The sequence below is a fragment of the Saccostrea cucullata genome, unplaced genomic scaffold (assembly GCF_032062105.1).
Source record: "Saccostrea cucullata isolate Sc308-1 unplaced genomic scaffold, CSIRO_AGI_Scuc_v1 ctg9840, whole genome shotgun sequence".
NCBI lineage: Eukaryota > Metazoa > Mollusca > Bivalvia > Ostreida > Ostreidae > Saccostrea > Saccostrea cuccullata.
The window spans coordinates 403-17476 of record NW_026925495.1 but is presented as its reverse complement, the minus strand read 5'-3'; the positions used below and the strand labels follow the sequence as shown (position 1 = coordinate 17476).

The following is a 17074-nucleotide window of genomic DNA, read 5'->3' as shown; positions in this document are numbered from 1 at the left end:
TCATCAGACAGAAGCGGGCGGTACAAAGGTGTTCAGATTCAGACGACCAAATGTAGTCCAAAGGATGATGATAAAGCTTTTTGGATAGGGTGAACCTGGGATATTTTTCTGAGAGAAGACTTACAGCATTAAAGAAAACCAGCAAACTGTGCATTGATAGCCATCATGCTATCTTAGTCCTATCCTGACTTTAAAACTGATACGTGCATATGTTCAGCCAGTTCAGCCACATTTTTTGGAGGGGGGGGGTTCATTCTTTCGATCATTGTTCAAAATAAACGCATTTTCACTTTCAGTTGTGTTGGTTTTATTTTACTTATAAAATCTACTCTATGTAATGAATTGTCTGAGAAAAAATGTGTTCGTACAATGTATCTATAACAATGTATGCATTTTGGATTGCCTTAATACTCTGAAGGAGAAAATATGCATAAATGATAAATTTTAAAATAGAATTACACCTGCTTTGGACATGTTGGATTATCTTTAAACATTGGCGTCGGAAGCAAATTGAAAGTGGGGGGGGGGGGGGCTTTAAAAATTTTTTTGTACCTCCAAAAAGAAAAAAAAAAATGACAAGCAAAAAAAAAAAAAAAAAAAAAAAATGTTCATTTCCCAAACACGAAAATCCTGTTTCGGGGGGTGGGTGGGGGGGGGGGTCGAACTCCAGTACCAAAAATTTCCTTCCAAACACCACCACTTTCCCCATTTTTAACCTATACTAAGACGTATCTGTGGAAAGTGGGGGGGGGGGGGGGGGCCTTGTTCAATGTCTATACTAAATATATATTTGGACAAAAATTACATATGTTAAATGGTAAATCGTCAGTGCTCTTCTTAATCTTTGTCAGTCAAAAAAAAAATAATATGGAATGCCTTATTATTTATTTAATTATTTTTTAAATTTAATAAATAATAGCTAGAGACCCATGGATCGAATTCCAAATGCTCTAAAAATATTACTAATTTTCTTCAATCAGAAGTTCGAAAATTATAGGCATTTAAAAATATAGATTTATACTTGACCTAAGAAATCAAATACTAGTACATTAAACACGCTTCTCTTTGTTATTTTAATATAAAAACAATTTATACGGACTAACATTATAGATCTGATATCGTGTAATTTTGTGGAAAGCTTTCCATGTCATTTTTTTTTTTTCAATCGGGTTTGGCGTTCATTGCATGATATTTCCCGCCATTAAATGATAAATGGTTACGACGGATGTCAGATTTGTTGTAGCCTAATTACTTCTGTTTAATTTCATTTGATTACATCTAACAATCCAGGTAAAAGTTTGAAATTCATCTCTCAAAAAACACACTTTTGGCTAATATCTGTCAATCTGTTACTGTGGGAGTCTATATATAGAACGGGGATGTGAAACACGTGTATTTGTTTATTCGACCTTGAACTTTAAAGTGCGAACAAGTCCAGACTTGTTCTGGCGGAATGGCAATTATCCACGTTTTATATTACCTGACTTCCTGTTTGTGTGTAAGATTTTATTGATTTGAGTGATATCTGAACCATTGACAATGACATTGTGCCCATCCCCTTGATCCCAGGAAGTTCTGCAGAAAACACCCGGCGTGCGTGTCCGAACAAGTTTGGAATTTTGACGTGCCATTGGTCATTAAAAATGAATTTTAAATGCAGTGTGATATTGTGCGAGATTTAAATGTTCATATTTGAAGCCGAGGTAAGATTGGTCAGCTAGAGACTCTAGTAGACTAGAGTTAAGTTTTTCATCATATTTCACTGATTCTCTTACCTACAAAGCCAAATTAGGCCTATTCTGCATTGTTGAAAATTTGACATTTTCATCAATGTTCATTTGTGAAATGTGTCCCAAAGTTACAGACGAAATAAATGACAGGAGTTTTAATACAATTAACGATGATTAATTTGCACCATAAACCTAATCTCCCATAAGTTTTCAATATTTCATTTTAGAAAAATTAACTTGAAACTGCGGTTTCAATTTTCATGGACCAGAGATATTAGATATACAAGACATAAAAAAGAAAGAATATCTAAAATACCAACCAATTTAGTCAAAACACCTGAAAAAAACAAAAAAATGTAATTTGCATTTGCTTATTGAATAAGTAAGAGATAGGAATGGAAAAAGGGGGAAAACTTTTTTGTCTGAAATTGGACAAAGATCTTGGTTTTTTTTTTCCCATTAATTTACATTTAGGTACCTTAAAGTAAGAGAAACATCTCACTTTCTTAATATAATTGCTATTATCTGGTTGATAGTATTGCCCTTAGGGACATATAGCATGAGTTGGCGACTCATTGGTGCATTTTGTACAAAAATAGCCATGATGCAATACATGTGTAGTATGTCGTTTTACAGAAATTTCACCTGGAATTTTTTTAAGCTGATACATGTGTATTGGATAAAAATTATAAATGCATGTAGATGATGCTTAGAAAACAAACGAACAGTGTTTGAAGATTTGCTGAAGCCTCAACTTTAGAGAGTACGGTAAATGGTATCTTCTCTTGAACTCACTGGATTTTCTGAAACCAGGCAAAATGCCACCAGGATTTAAGTTGGTGATTTTCCTGAAACCTCCATGGTGAGCAGAAAAAGATGTGCTTGTTTGTGAGGGAAATATTGAATTTAATTCAAATCGATGTCAGTAGAAATTGAAATTGTTGCATATTTAATTTGTGGACATGCAGATTTACATAATGCCAATGAATTTTAAAAGCCTTAAGTATCTATCAAATGCACTAGCTGCAGTACATGTAGTTTTATGTCTGGATAAGTATGTTCAAAATATATGCAGTCACTATATCAATTATTATAATTAATGACTGTAAATTAAAATTTTTTAACATATTGCTGAGAATTTAATCTCATTTATTTAGTTCTAACAGTTCAGACAGCAGTTGAGAATGAATGAGACTTTAAAATTCCATACAAAGTTTGTATCTTGAGAAAAGTAATCAGAGAATTTTTTTCTGCTTTAATAGCTGCATATTATTACATGTATCATGATGTATTACTAAGATACAATAACATTATTTAGTTTTTTTGAATTTCTTTCTCTTAGTATGGCAGAGCATCAGAAAGATGAACCGGTTTTGAAGGATGGAACAGATCGAGGTCAGGTATGTATTTGCTTGGTTGATTTACTAAGGACAGGAAATGTGTTTTATCTAAATTTTGTCATTTTTAACAATGACGAAATTGTGAGAGTCGAGAACTCTTGTTCAGACTTGTCTGCAACAAGGAATTATTACTACATTATAAAATGTGTGGATTTGAAAGTTTTGCGCACATTTCTGTAACCATGGATTCTCTGTTTAGGCGGTTCATTGCTGTGGTTAATATTAGTGAGGTAAAATTTAAAATCATTTTTAAAAAACATTTAATGAATTTAAAGTTTAAGTAATTTCGAGGGAAATATCTTGGAGGAAGAAAAGTTCACTTCAAATTTTCTTGATATGAAAAAAATTTTTATGGTAATAATGGCATGAATAAATTTATATTTTTAATTAAAAAAATTATAGTGGCATTTACATCTAGTGATTGGAATTTCTAAATGTTTTATAAAAATTTATCATACTTTAAAAGGCGAAATTATTTCATAGTGAGAAAACATTTTGTCCAATGTTTAAGATGGAATTACCATGATTATACAGTTGTCTGATCTTTAAAGTTTAAAAAAGTTGATTGTAAACTTTAAAAATTTAGAAAATAATAGAATGCACATCTTCATTAGCCAAGGCTTGGCTAGCGAGATGTAGAATGCATTTTACAATCTAAAATAGCAGAAAAATAATATCCATAGATATTGAAACTACAAGTCAGCTTTTAGAGAGATACTGAAAAAAATTAGACCTAATTAATTTATGAATCATTTTAATGTAGGAAAGCAATACAGCAAGACAAAATTCAGAGGAAAAAAATTCCCTTGCTGAGACTGAAGAAAAAGAGAAGTCTGATTTAAAACCAGAGCAGTGTTCCCCAGGTTTAGCGAGGGCATCAAACCAGCAACCTCAGGGTAGCAGTCGGATAGCTGGTCCCTCCCACATTGTGGTGGCAGAGGAGATAACAGTCGGAGTACCCCTGGTAAGGAAAAATAGCAGCCACATTCCTAAAACCCAGTATCCATATGATTATGTATATCTGTTCTTTGAATGTGAGAAGAGTTTTCCTAATGATGAGCTATAATGATAAAACATTTGATGACATGAAAGCTGAATGCAAGCAAAGTGATGACTCAAAGCAGATATATCTATACAGCATGTATTGATTAATTTGCTTTAAATGAACGTCATGAATTTAGGAATTCTGTTTGTCCAAAGATTTCCTGTTTCCTTCTACCCTGTACATGTAATTTCTTCCTTAATTATCCATTAATGTTCAAAACTTGACATGCTGTTTCAATGGGCAGTGAAAAATATTATGGAATGAAGTTTTTATACCCCACGCAACTAGTTGCGGGAGGTATAATGTTTTTGACCCGTCCGTCAGTCAGTCAGTCCGTCAGTCAGTCAGTCCTCTTTTTTTGTCAGCGCAACTCCTCATAAACCGATGCACAGAATTTCGTCAAACTTTGCAGGTATTTAGGACACAATGTGTAGATGTGCATATTACCAGGAAATTCCGATTCCATTATTTTTTTCGGGAATTTCCGCAATTTTAAACTTAGGCATTTGGCTATACCTTGAATATAGAGATAAACGGTTTGTCAGCGCAACTCCTCATAAACCGCTGCACAGAATTTCGTCAAACTTTTCAGGTATTTAGGACACAATGTGTAGATGTGCATATTACCAGGAAATTCCGATTCCATTATTTTTTCCGGGAATTTCCGCACTTTTTAACTTAGGCATTTGGCCATACCTTGAATATAGAGATGAGCAGTTTGTCAGCGCAACTCCTCATAAACCGCTGCACAGAATTTCGTCAAACTTTGCAGATATTTAGGACACAATATGTAGATATGCATATTACTAGGAAATTCCGATTCTATTATTTTTTCCGGGATTTTCCGCAATTTTAAACTTAGGCATTTGGCCATACCTTTTATATAGAGATGAACAGTTTGTCAGCGCAACTCTTCATAAACCGCTGCACAGAATTTCGTTTAAACTTTGCAGATATTTAGGATACAATATGTAGATGTGCATATTACCAGGAAATTCCGATTCCATTATTTTTTCCGGGACTTTCCGCAATAAATACTTAGGTTTTTGGCCATACCTTGAATATTGAGATAAACAGTTTGTCAGCGCAACTCCTCATAAACTGCTGCACAGAATTTCGTTAAACTTTGCAGACATTTAGGACACAATATGTAGATGTGCATATTACCAGGAAATTCTGATTCCTTTATTTTTTCCGGGACTTTTCGCACTAAAAACTTAGGTTTTTGGCCATACCTTTTAAATAGAGATGAAAAGTTTGTCAGCGCAACTCCTCATAAACCGCTGCACAGAATTTCGTTTAAACTTTGCAGATATTTAGGACACAATATGTAGATGTGCATATTACCAGGAAATTACGATTCCTTTATATTTCCGGGAATTTCCACACTTTCCAACTTAGACTTTTTGGCCATATTTTGAATATTCAGATGAACAGTTTGTCAGCACCACTCCTCTTAAACTGTTGTACATAGTTTCGTCAACCTATGCAAATATTTAGGACATATTCCATTATTTTATCCCAAAGAGTTTTTGCAAGACATTTTGATGTGAAGATTTTTTTGCAATTATTGCCCTTTTTGATCTATACTATGTATTTAAAGTGCACTAGCTGTGCCTTTCATTATGTGTTTCACCGTCAAGTTTTGGAGGAGCGTGGGGTATGTGAGCTAGCTCACTTTTTCTTTCATTTTTATTCAGTTTCTCATTTTGAGTGACAAAAATAACTTGCAGATAGATAATTTGAAATACATACTGTACATGTTTTGATTTACAATATATCATATATTTTGATATATAATATTATATCAATGTGGAGATGTTGAGATAGAGAAGAATCCAAATACATAATTCAAGTAAAAACCGGAAAAATTTTCTTAAAAAAGAACAACTAGAAATCCCATATTACAGTCCAGCCAACTGAACGAAATTGCAAACAGTCATTTAAGCATGTTCTTTTACACTTTTACCCAGGACCTCATCTAACTGAAAAAAAGTTTTCAAGTGTGATATGTATTATCATAAACCTATATACATGATATATAGTACACATGCATTCCTTTTTTATCCAACAGTTCCGACCAAAGAAAGAATTCTTAAAGATACTTAAAAATGGTGGAGCGGAAAGCAATTTCTTCACAAAGAAAGAGGTATATTTTGTTAATGAGAATAATGATATTTTCTAAATGAGAATATAACTTATTAATTGATATTCAGATATGAGGATTGAATCACAATAATTTTTATTTTTTGAACAGATCATCCACTGCTTAAAGGAATATATAGGAAAGAGGCGTTTATATAACCCCTATGACCCGAGTGAAGTCAACTGCGGCCAGGACGAACTCAGTCAGGTGTTTGGTGTTCAGAAATTTACCATCGCTGATGTTCTGTAAGTTAAATAGTAATTTGTGTGCTACCTGAATTCATCAGTTAGTGATAAAGTACAAAACTTGGTTTTATTTTTAGCTCCTCTGAGCCAAATTTAAGGCTCAAAGAGCTAATGCTATGGCCATTTGTGCGGTGTGCGTAAACTTTTTAGAATATGGGCCATAACTCAAGAACCCCTTGGCCAATCAGTACCAAATTTGTCACAGGGTATCTTGGCCAAAGGGCTACCATTTATTCTAAAATAAGGGTTGGGACCCTTAAACAAGGGGAGATAATCAGGAAAACAAAACCAAAAGTACTGGTTGCTAAAAAATCTTCTTCTCCATAACCACCAGGCAGATTTTCACCAAACTTACATACAAGGATCAGGATATGTCGAAGATTAAAATTTGCACGGGGAATTACCCTTGGGCAAAGGGCGTGGTCTCAAGGTCACTTCAAAGTTGACCTAAATTTACAATTAATAAAAACGTGTATATTTTGCTTACTATAAGGACTAGGATCATCAAATCTTGTAAGTTGATGCATCTTACGACTTCACATCATGTTAACTCAAAAGTAGGTCACGGTGACCTACTTTTTAAATTTTGTGGGGATTTGTTTTCAAATTGATTTGAAGGCATATTTTGGACACTTTAAGGCCTATGATCATCAAACTTTGTCAGTTGATGCATCTTGGGTCCTCAAACAATGTCAACTTAAAAGTAGATCACCGTGACCTACTTTTGGAACTTTATGACTTATCCCTTTAAAAACATTAAATCCCATTATTTCAGACACTGGGAGGTTTAGAATCATCAAATCTTGTACTTTGATGCATCTTGGGACCTTATAACATATTTATGAAAAAGTAGGTCACTGTGACCTACTTTTTGAATTTTTGCCGACATTTGTTTTCAAATTGTTTAATACGCATATTTTGATTACCTTTAGACCTACCATCATCAAACTTGGTCAGTAGATGCATCTTGGGTCTTTGAAAAAGGTCGACCAAAATGTAGGTCATGATGACCTACTTTCGACATTTTATGGCTATATTTAAGTATCTCCGGTACTTATTGGCTTAGAATCATCAAACTTTGTGAGTTGATGCATCTTGGGTTTTCGGAGAGTGACGACCAAAAAGTAGGTCATGGTGACCTACTTTTGACATTTTGTGGCTATAATTAAGTATCTCTGGTACTAATTGACCTAAAATCATTAAACTTTGTTGATGCATCTTGGGTTTTCGGAGATTGTCGACCAAAAAGTAGGTCATAGTGACCTACTTTTGACATTTTATGGCTATATTTAAGTATCGCGGGCACTTATTGGCTAAGAATCATCAAACTTTGTCAGTTGAGGAATCTTGGGTTTTCCGAGAATGTCGACCAAAAAGTAGGTCACAGTGAATATCTCAGGTACATATTAGCTTAGAATCATCAAATTTTGTCAGTTTAGGCACCTTGGGTTTTCAGAGAATGTCGACTAAAAAGTAGGTCAACGTGACGTACTTTTCACATTTTATGGCTATATTTAATTATATCTGGTACTTATTGGCTCGGAATCATCAAACATTGTCTGTTGATGCATCTTGGGTTTTCGGAGAATGTCGTCCAAAAAGTAGGTCATGGTTACATACCTTTGAATATTTCAGGTATTTATTGGCTAGAATCATCAAATTTTGTCAGTTTAGGCATCTTGGGTTTTTGGATAACGTCGACCAAAAAGTAGGTCACCATGACCTACTTTTGACATTTGATGGCTATATTTAATTATCTCTGGTACTAATTGGCTTAGAATCGTCAAACTTTGTCAGATGATGCATCTTGGGTTTTCAGAGAATGTTGACCAAAAAGTAGGTCATGGTGACCTACTTTTGAATATCTCAGGTACTTATTTAAGGACAGATGATACAAACAATTTTTTTTCTTTGAAAAAGATTAATTATCATGTCACAAGCTTAGAAAAGTGGATGGTTCTTAGAATTTTTTCTCCGAAGAACTGGAATATGAAAAAGACTTGGAAAATATTAGTAATATTTCAATGAAAACACAAATATAGACAAATCACATTCAGTAAAGGTTTACAGGTGAAAATAAATTTCAGAATATGTTATCTTTGCGCTAAAAGTGTAAAATAAACTTAAGAAAAATATACCGAGCCAGGTGAATTTTATTAGGAAAAGCTAAATGGTAAAAATCAGCCTATGTGATATTGCCATTTTTTTATCATTTCGATCTTCCTCTTAAAATTCACCTGGCTTGGTATATTTTTCTAAGGTTTATATTACACTTTTAGCGCCATGATAACATATTCTGAAATTTATTTTCACCTGTAAATCTTTACTGAATGTGATTTGTCTATATTCGTTTTTTTATTGAAATATTACTAATATTTTCCAAATCTATTTCATTTTCCAGTTCTTTGGAGAAAAAATTCTAAGAACCATCCACTTTTCTAAACTTGTGACATGATATTTAATCTTTTTCAAAGAAAAAATTTGTTTGTATCATCTGTCCTTAATTAGAATCATCAGTCTTTGTCAATTAATGTATCTTGAGTCCTCAGAAAATTTCAATCAAAAGGTAGGTCACTGTGACCTACTTTTGGTATTTTATAATTATATTATAATATCTTCAGTCTTAACTGGCTAAATATTATCAAACTTCGTAAGTTGATGCATTTGGGTCTTATGATACTAATAGAGTTGGAGGCTTCTAATAGAAGTGATAGATTGTACAATTTATCAGAAGAGCGATTCAAGGCCCTTGGGCCTCTTGTTTAAAAAAAAGTATTATTTTAAATGGAAAATGAATATTTTTACATACAGCCAAATCTTGTTATTTCGTACTCCATGTGACCAAGGAAAAACTTTTGAAATGTCCAATACTCAGTAATTTGAGATATCAAGAGTAAAATATGAAAGAAATATGTTATTGATGGGCTTTCCAATCACTTCAACACATTTCAGAAGTTCAACTGTATTTAGGAACAATGTTTATCATTGTGTTGTATTGCCATTTTACAAAAAAGAAACAATATCTGTTCTTGTTCATTAGGAATTTGATCCATAAGAACTGCTACCAGCTCCCAGACACATGTCTGAAGAGAAGACAGGTGCTGGTTACCAGACCTCTCCCTAGAAACCAACAGGAAACTGGTGCTGCCCCCTCACAGGACACCGCAGCTACAGGGGAGGTAAGTCTGGTTTTCTTTTATTAAAGTACTGAAAGTACATCCATGAAAATTACAGAAAAATTAATTAAAGAAAGATTGGATGGGAAAAGTGTTAAATGTCGGGATGGGGGGTATAGGAACAACAAATAATGGGATCCTTAAAACCCCAAACTGACATTTTGAGGGTTGACAAATGCAGCTTTCAATACATACATGAATTTTAGAGAAGTAGCCCTGCAGTATGTGGCAGTCAGAGTGTGCCCACCTCCATCATTACCAGCAGTACTGGCCCCTCCACTTCAGGCGGGGCATCTGTACAGTCAACATCCACATCACCACAGGGGGGCGCCAGAGGAGGACCACAGAGGGGCGCCAGAGAGGGAGGGGACAGCAGGAGACGCAGGCGGAAGTCCAAAAGGAGACCACGACCAAAACGAAAGCAGGACAGAAAGAACAGCTCGGAAGCAGGACCCAGCCAAAGTTAGTATTAAAATTTTATTTTATGACTGAAAATGGTTCTTTTTCATGTTCTGAAATTGGTGTCCACATCTGAGTTTCTGATGTAAATACTTTTTGATATTTGTGATATTTTTTTAACCATTACTTTGAAAAGCTTTTTAATAAGAAAGATCTTTTCATATTCATATCTGACATTTATCAAGGTGAGATGTTTGGGTATTAGTAATTGACTGAATTTATTTACTTTTCAGATCGAGATCAGGCAGGTTGTTCAGGGTCTTCTGAATGTTTTGATCCATTGTACATTAAGGTGAAGGTGGAGACTGACTCAGACACAGACCACACCAGTAACCAGGTAGTTATAATCAGAAGATTACTGAGGTACTCACATAATGCAGTGGTAATCAGCGCTGCATCAAACAACGCAATCACTGACAAGTGCCTGCCTAAATTCCTTATATTTCCTCATACATAAATATCTGAGGGTGACACTGTTGATATTGGTATTAATGTTAAATAAAGTACAGTAAAACTTGATTATAACAGAGTCACTTGGACTCATGAAATTACTTAGATATATCTGATATCCTTATGAGGAGATCGTTACATTTACATAGTTGGGGATCCAAGATAACTTCTCTATATCCATGCATTCACAATATCCATGTTCGTATTAAACGAGTTTTACTGTAAAGATTTATAAGACGTTTCTTATGCTTAGAGCATGTTCAATTTGTAAATCTCACAAAAAATATAATTGGATTTACAATTGACATACGGTAAATAGCCAGAAGAGAATGTAATGATATTTTTCTATTTCCTATAGCAGGATGGGTCGTCCAGTAGAATTGAGGAGTCCTCAGATGACCTGTGGTTCCTGGAGGAGGATCAGCAGGACTCGGACACGTTCTCGATCGAGTATGAGATAGAGGATTCCGAGCCTTCCGACATCATCTCCGAGTCTTCCTCCGTCGTATCAGGACAGGTGAGGCTTGTATACTCGACACAAATCTTTTCATGGACAGTGTCTTTGTTAAGTTTCATAAACCCTCTGCTTACTCTTATAAAATGTTGCTTTAATGCTCATGATTTTCCAAAATAAATGTATTTTATGAGTAAAATACAAACAATTATATCATGTTGGCTTGCTGATGAGTTATTCCCCTTTATATACTTATTCTAAATACATAGACATTATGAGATTCATAATGCATTTCTTGTTTAAAATGAGGTATTTTATGAATTCACTTATAAGTGTATATAGAAATGGTTGGAAAAACATTATTTAAAGTTTTTATATATTGAATTTTATGTATGAGCCGAAAAATGGTCAGAACCAACTGTTTTCATCATTTTGTTGGTCGACTGACAAGCAGAAAATAACACCTGTTAAATAAAAAAGGAACTTGCTGTCTGCATATTTTAATATTGATGTTTTTGCATCAAGAAAGTTAGATTCATTTTTTTGGCCTTAGTTATGTTAGTGTGTATACATCTATAAAAATGAATTGTTCCCAATATATTTCTCTTGAAAGTGAAGATTGATTCCAGATTACTAATGTCTGAATTAATAAGATTTCACTGTATTTATTCCGACTAAAAATTAGCAGAATTGTGCACATTTACATGTACTGTAATGTTTACGGGTACTTTACACAGGATGTGATTGTGGTTTGTTCAGACAGTGATGTGGAATTCTGGGCAGATGAGAGTGATACTTGTACAGACTGGAATGAAGGAGTATGTATATGACATAATTGCTTGCATTGTCGTGCTCTATAGTAAACAGTTGTGTAGTTTTCTTTATCTGATATATTGTTGATTTTATGTTCTTTCAAGTCCCTCTCAAGAATTTATCACTCGGAGATGCACCACTTGCCGGTGGAGAGCTACAATTTTTTTTGTTCTGTACTTGTCACTCAGGGGCATTGGAATACCAATATACTCTAGAATTTTATTTTTGCAAGCAATAACCGTGTAATTACGTGAAAAATAGTCCTCCTGAATAAAAAGTGATTTACAGTATTTTCTTCTATATGTTTATTCCTAAGTTACATACTCTAAATGTACATGCAGGTTTTAACTTATCCCTTCCTTATATCAGATAAGTCGCCCTGTGGCACAGTGGTTAGAGTTTCTGCTCTAGAATCGCAAAGTAAGGAGTTCATCCTTACGTTGCGGGTTCCAATACCAGGCAGGTCCTTTGGATGAGACCATATAGACCGAGGTCCCATACATGTCGCAGTAGGAGCGGCATGAAAACGATAGAGAAATAACCACAATTCGTGGAGATTTTGTCTCACTAATAAAGAGTAAATGTCTATCTCATGAAAATGTGTCAGGAAAATTTTGTGATCTACAGTAGTACATTTATCAACAATACATGTAGTAGTTAGTCACATGGCTCCATATATTATTGATTCACAGAATTATTGAATGAAGGGAAATCAATTTACTCTGTTTTAGGTACAAAGCATTGATGCTTATTCCCATTTAATAATTTACTGCTTTTCCTTGACGTGAGGGATTTTGCATTGATTTTTATTTTCTTTTACTCAGGATCAATGGACTTGTGCATGTGGTACAAAAAACACCCCTGTCCAACGTCACTGTAAATTCTGCTGGAAAATACGCCCGGGCTGGCTTGGAGAGAAAAGAAAGCGTTCACCCTCCAGTGAAGAAACAGACTCAAATAAAAAATGGAAGGAGGATAGTGAAACAGATACTCCAGATATTGTGAGAGTCGCGGAAAAAGAGACACTGAAATCGGACTCCATAGATTCTGGAATTTGTCTTTCTAGTCAAGACACTGCATCGTCTCAAGCAGAACTTGTCCAGCTTGGGTCCAGGAGGATTTCACTTAATTACAGAAGTAAGGAATCCCCAGTTAAAAAAGCACCAGAGGATCCATGTATAATTTGTTTGAAGAGACCTAAAACGGGGAGTATCATTCACGGGGGCACAGGACATCAGGTTTGCTGTTACCCTTGTGCCAAACGCCTAAAGAGAAAGAAACGAAAATGTCCAGTATGCAGGCGTACCATCAAAAATGTCATAAGAAATTATGTTTTGTAAATCATGCAGGTCCATAATGCCAAAGAATTGGCAAACTTTTGATTACTTATAATTTTGAAGAACATTTAATGACTATGGAATACCGGTATGCATGTACATATTGTTAATTTCTGCAGTAGATATACTGTATTTTAATTTTCTTGTAAGACATATATTTATGGTCTTATCAAACTTTCTTTGTTTTTGTATTGGATGCATTACTAAGTTATGCAAGTGCTAATTGCTGTGAACCAGACATGTATTATGTTCATGTAGTGCTTCTTATGTTGTTAGGTTTGTAATTTGTAAGGAATTTCATTTCAAATTTGTATGGGCTGTGAGGCTATTGTTATGAAGTTTTACATAAATTTATGTAAATTCTATAAATAAATGATAATTGTACATATTTATGGGAATTATTGTTTTGTTATGAATCCCTGTTTTTTGTTTCATTGTTAAGCACATTGTTTGACATTTTTTTCAGTTTCACATCTACACAGTCTGTTTTTATTAAAACCCCTTTGAGGAAGAGAGAGCATATTGCTTTGCTGCTGTCTGTCGGTCCACTATCAGTTTCTGTTCATTTTCTTTGCAGAGGTTGCATATTGAAATGAAATTTGGTATACAGATTTATCATAAGATTATCTTGGTTAAGTTCTGTTTTGGGTACAGCCGGGCCATTTTGGACAGTTATGCCCCTTCAACTTAGAAAAATTTTAATTATATGCAGTTTCTAAAATTTGGTATATAGATTTTATCATAATAATATCTAGGTCAAGTTCTGTTTGGAGTTTGATCAAGCCATTTTTGAAAGAGTTATACCCCTTGGACTTCGAAAAATTTCATTTATGTAGGGTAGGGAGGAGTAAATGTTTTAAAAAACATCTGTAAACTTTTTATTTAATTTGTATACTGTATTTGTTAGATGAAAAATGTGAGAATTCTGTATGTGCGAAAAAGGGAAATATTCAATTGTAGAAAAATTCAATTACTGTATTCAACTGTATTCAATTGGGTAGGAATTCAAATCACTGACCTAGCTGTTGCAGGACTTCAAAAATATTAATAATTATTTGTCAATCATTAGTGTTTTCATAAGTGCTAGTATTCAACTTTTTTTCAAACTACATGTAATATATGTATAAATGTACTACTACCTCTTTTTTGTGAGCTTGATGTGAAAAGATACACAAGAATGGGAATTTTTTTCAAAATGTTTTATGAACTTTTATGAACAAACACATTATAAATACATGTAATGTATTGTAATTCGAAGAATTATTTTTTTTTAACCATTATGTATTATTTACATCCAATAGGAAAAAATTATTTTAGGAGGCAGCTAAAATAAGATGTTTTAATTTGTAAGTTCAAAGCAGCTAAAATAATTAAAAATAAATTATAAATTCAATGCTTGTTTATAGTGTATTTTTATAAACCAATTTATATAATCTTCATTGATTTTAATGTTACATGTTTTTTTTTCATTTTGAAGTCTGATATTCATTGAAAAGAAATTACTGTGTAATGATAGCAGTAACATTTGTGGACATTAAAATTATGGAATTTGAATTTTCGTTTTAAACACATTATACCTTAAATTCACTTCCTGATGGAACGATTTGAATGTGGTTTGGCTGAACTTAACCAAACACACATAACTTGGTGAAAGAAAAACCTTTTGTTTGTTATTATTAAATTTCCACATAGTGGATGGGAGATGCCATTAGCAATCTGATAAATTGTTTGAAAATTAAGTCAAACATGAAGGTCAAGGTCACAGACAAATATAGAACATTTGGAGACATGTTTGCACAGGAAATGCACTTTTTATGCCTCCCTTTGTGGACTAGTCAGAAGTTATTTGTCTTATCCTAAGGTTTTGGAGAAAAATCAATATACTTGGATACTTATATGTACATGTGAAAGCTCTGTCCTATCTGTTATGACCAAGGTTAGAGTTTTTGTTACAGACAGACAAACAGATGGATGAGATTTATGAAGGGGAGGGGCAAAAAATTTCAAATGTATAAGCAATATCATACAGTTCCGATTCCATAACTGTTTTTCTATAAGGAAACAATTATAGGCTAAATCTTTAGTTTTTTACCAGTCAGAGATATTCCGACATTTAAAAAAACAGACACTATAGATGCATAATCACAAATGCATCCGGTATAAAAGATGGTATGATAACTAATGCATTGTGTCCAAGAACAATAAAATTATTTTTAAAAAGTTTTTCATTGACATTTCAAAGTTATCGTTGTCTTCATTTTACTAGAATTTAAGAATGATTTTGACATCACATGTAGAAATGTTTTGATTAGTTACATTGCTAATAACATCAATTACATGTACATTTGGTTCCTAGTCAATTTGTCCGGACTCGATATCTGATTCAAGACAATATAACATTTAAAAATTCTGTTCCTACATACTGAAGCATATATCACGCACTGAACACTGTACATCCAAGACTTTGATTGGTTAAAATTACTAATAAATATTATGAGGGAGTTGTCCCAGGGAGTAGTCCTTAGATGAGGCAAATAGACAGTTTTATGGTATTAATTTTATTTTATATAGAGTTATCACAGTAGAGGGAAAATAAAGAATAAAGCAATTAGAACCTTGCAAGAATCTTGTGGGTTTTTTATGCAGGACTCATATTGTTTGTGAATGATATCTGGTGACGATTGATACATATGTAAGTACTGTTAGATTGTAACGTTTCATATCTAAACAATTCTTACATTTTTAGCTCACCTGAGCCGAAGGCTCAAGTGAGCTTTTCTGATCACATTTTGTTCGTCGTCCGTCCATCTGTCTGTCCCTCCGTCTGTAAACTTTTCACATTTTTGACTTCTTCTCAAGAACCACTGGGCCAATTTTGACCAAACTTGGTACAAAGCATCCTTAGGTGAAGGGGAATATAAATTTTTAAAATAAAGGGCCAAGTTATCTCACAAGGGGAGATAATCAAGAAAAGACAAAAATAGGGTGGGGTCATTAAAAAATCTTCTCAAGAACCACTGGGTCAGAAAAGCTGAAACTTATGTGGAAGCATCCTGGGGTAGTGTAAATTCTAAATCGTTGAAATCATGACCCATAGGGTAGGGCAGGGCCACAATAGGGAATCCAAGTTTAACGTTCAAATATATAGGAAAAATTTCTAAAATCTTCTCAAGAACAACTGGGCAAGAAAAGCTGAAACTTATGTGGACTTTTAGCATTCTGGGCTAAATTGTTCAAATCATGACCCCCGGGGGGAGGGCGGGGCCACAATGAGGAATCAAAGTTTTACATCGAAATATATTGGAAAAATCTTTGAAAATCTTCTTCTCAAGAACCACTGGGCTAGAAAAGCTGAAACTCATGTGAAGCATTCTGGGGTAGTGTGGATTCTAAATTGTACAAATCATGACCCCCGGGGGAAGGGCGGGGCCACAATGGGGAATCAAAGTTTTACATCGAAATATATAGGAAAAATCTTTGAAAATCTTCTGCTGAAGAACCACTGGGCCAGAAAAGCTGAAACTCATGTGGAAGCATCCTGGGGTAGTGTAGATTCTAAATTGTTCAAATAAAGACCCCCGGGGGAAAGGCGGGGCCACAACGGGGAATCAAAGTTTAACATAGAAATATATAAGAAAAATCTTTGAAAATCTTTTTCTCAAGAACCACTGGGCCAGAAAAGCTGAAACTTATGTTGAAGCATCCTGGGGTAGTGTAGATTCTAAATGGTTCAAATCATGACACCCGGGGGAAGGGCAGGGCCACAATGGGGAATCAAAGTTTTACATCGAAATATATAGGAAAAATCTTTGAAAATCT

General features: G+C 34.0%; 1 protein-coding gene across 3 annotated transcripts; it reads left to right on the top strand.

Moving 5' to 3' along the window:
• The first annotated feature begins 1277 nt into the window (after positions 1-1277).
• On the top strand, positions 1278-13408 carry LOC134269008 (E3 ubiquitin-protein ligase Mdm2-like). Of its 3 annotated transcripts, none has more exons than XM_062751235.1 (12): positions 1278-1703; positions 2367-2592; positions 3073-3130; positions 3894-4094; positions 6250-6324; positions 6433-6566; positions 9607-9745; positions 9949-10204; positions 10435-10538; positions 11013-11168; positions 11843-11923; positions 12743-13408. In XM_062751235.1, the coding sequence occupies exons 2-12, from the start codon at positions 2549-2551 to the stop codon at positions 13256-13258; spliced, it is 1764 nt and encodes a 587-aa protein (XP_062607219.1). In that variant the 5' UTR covers positions 1278-1703; positions 2367-2548; the 3' UTR covers positions 13259-13408. The 3 variants fall into 3 exon arrangements, with proteins under 3 accessions (XP_062607219.1, XP_062607218.1, XP_062607220.1); XM_062751234.1 differs by having other exon boundaries at positions 1280-1703; positions 11010-11168; positions 12743-13407; XM_062751236.1 differs by lacking the exon at positions 2367-2592 and having other exon boundaries at positions 1282-1703; positions 11010-11168; positions 12743-13406.
• The last annotated feature ends 3666 nt before the right edge of the window (positions 13409-17074 follow it).

Coding starts and splice junctions, on each gene's coding strand:
- LOC134269008 (XM_062751234.1), top strand. CDS start 2,549: ATGCCACCAGGATTTAAGTTGGTGATTTTCCTGAAACCTCCATG. Junction 6,325..6,432: donor ATTTCTTCACAAAGAAAGAG/GTATATTTTGTT, acceptor TTTTTTGAACAG/ATCATCCACTGCTTAAAGGA. Junction 11,169..11,842: donor CCTCCGTCGTATCAGGACAG/GTGAGGCTTGTA, acceptor TACTTTACACAG/GATGTGATTGTGGTTTGTTC.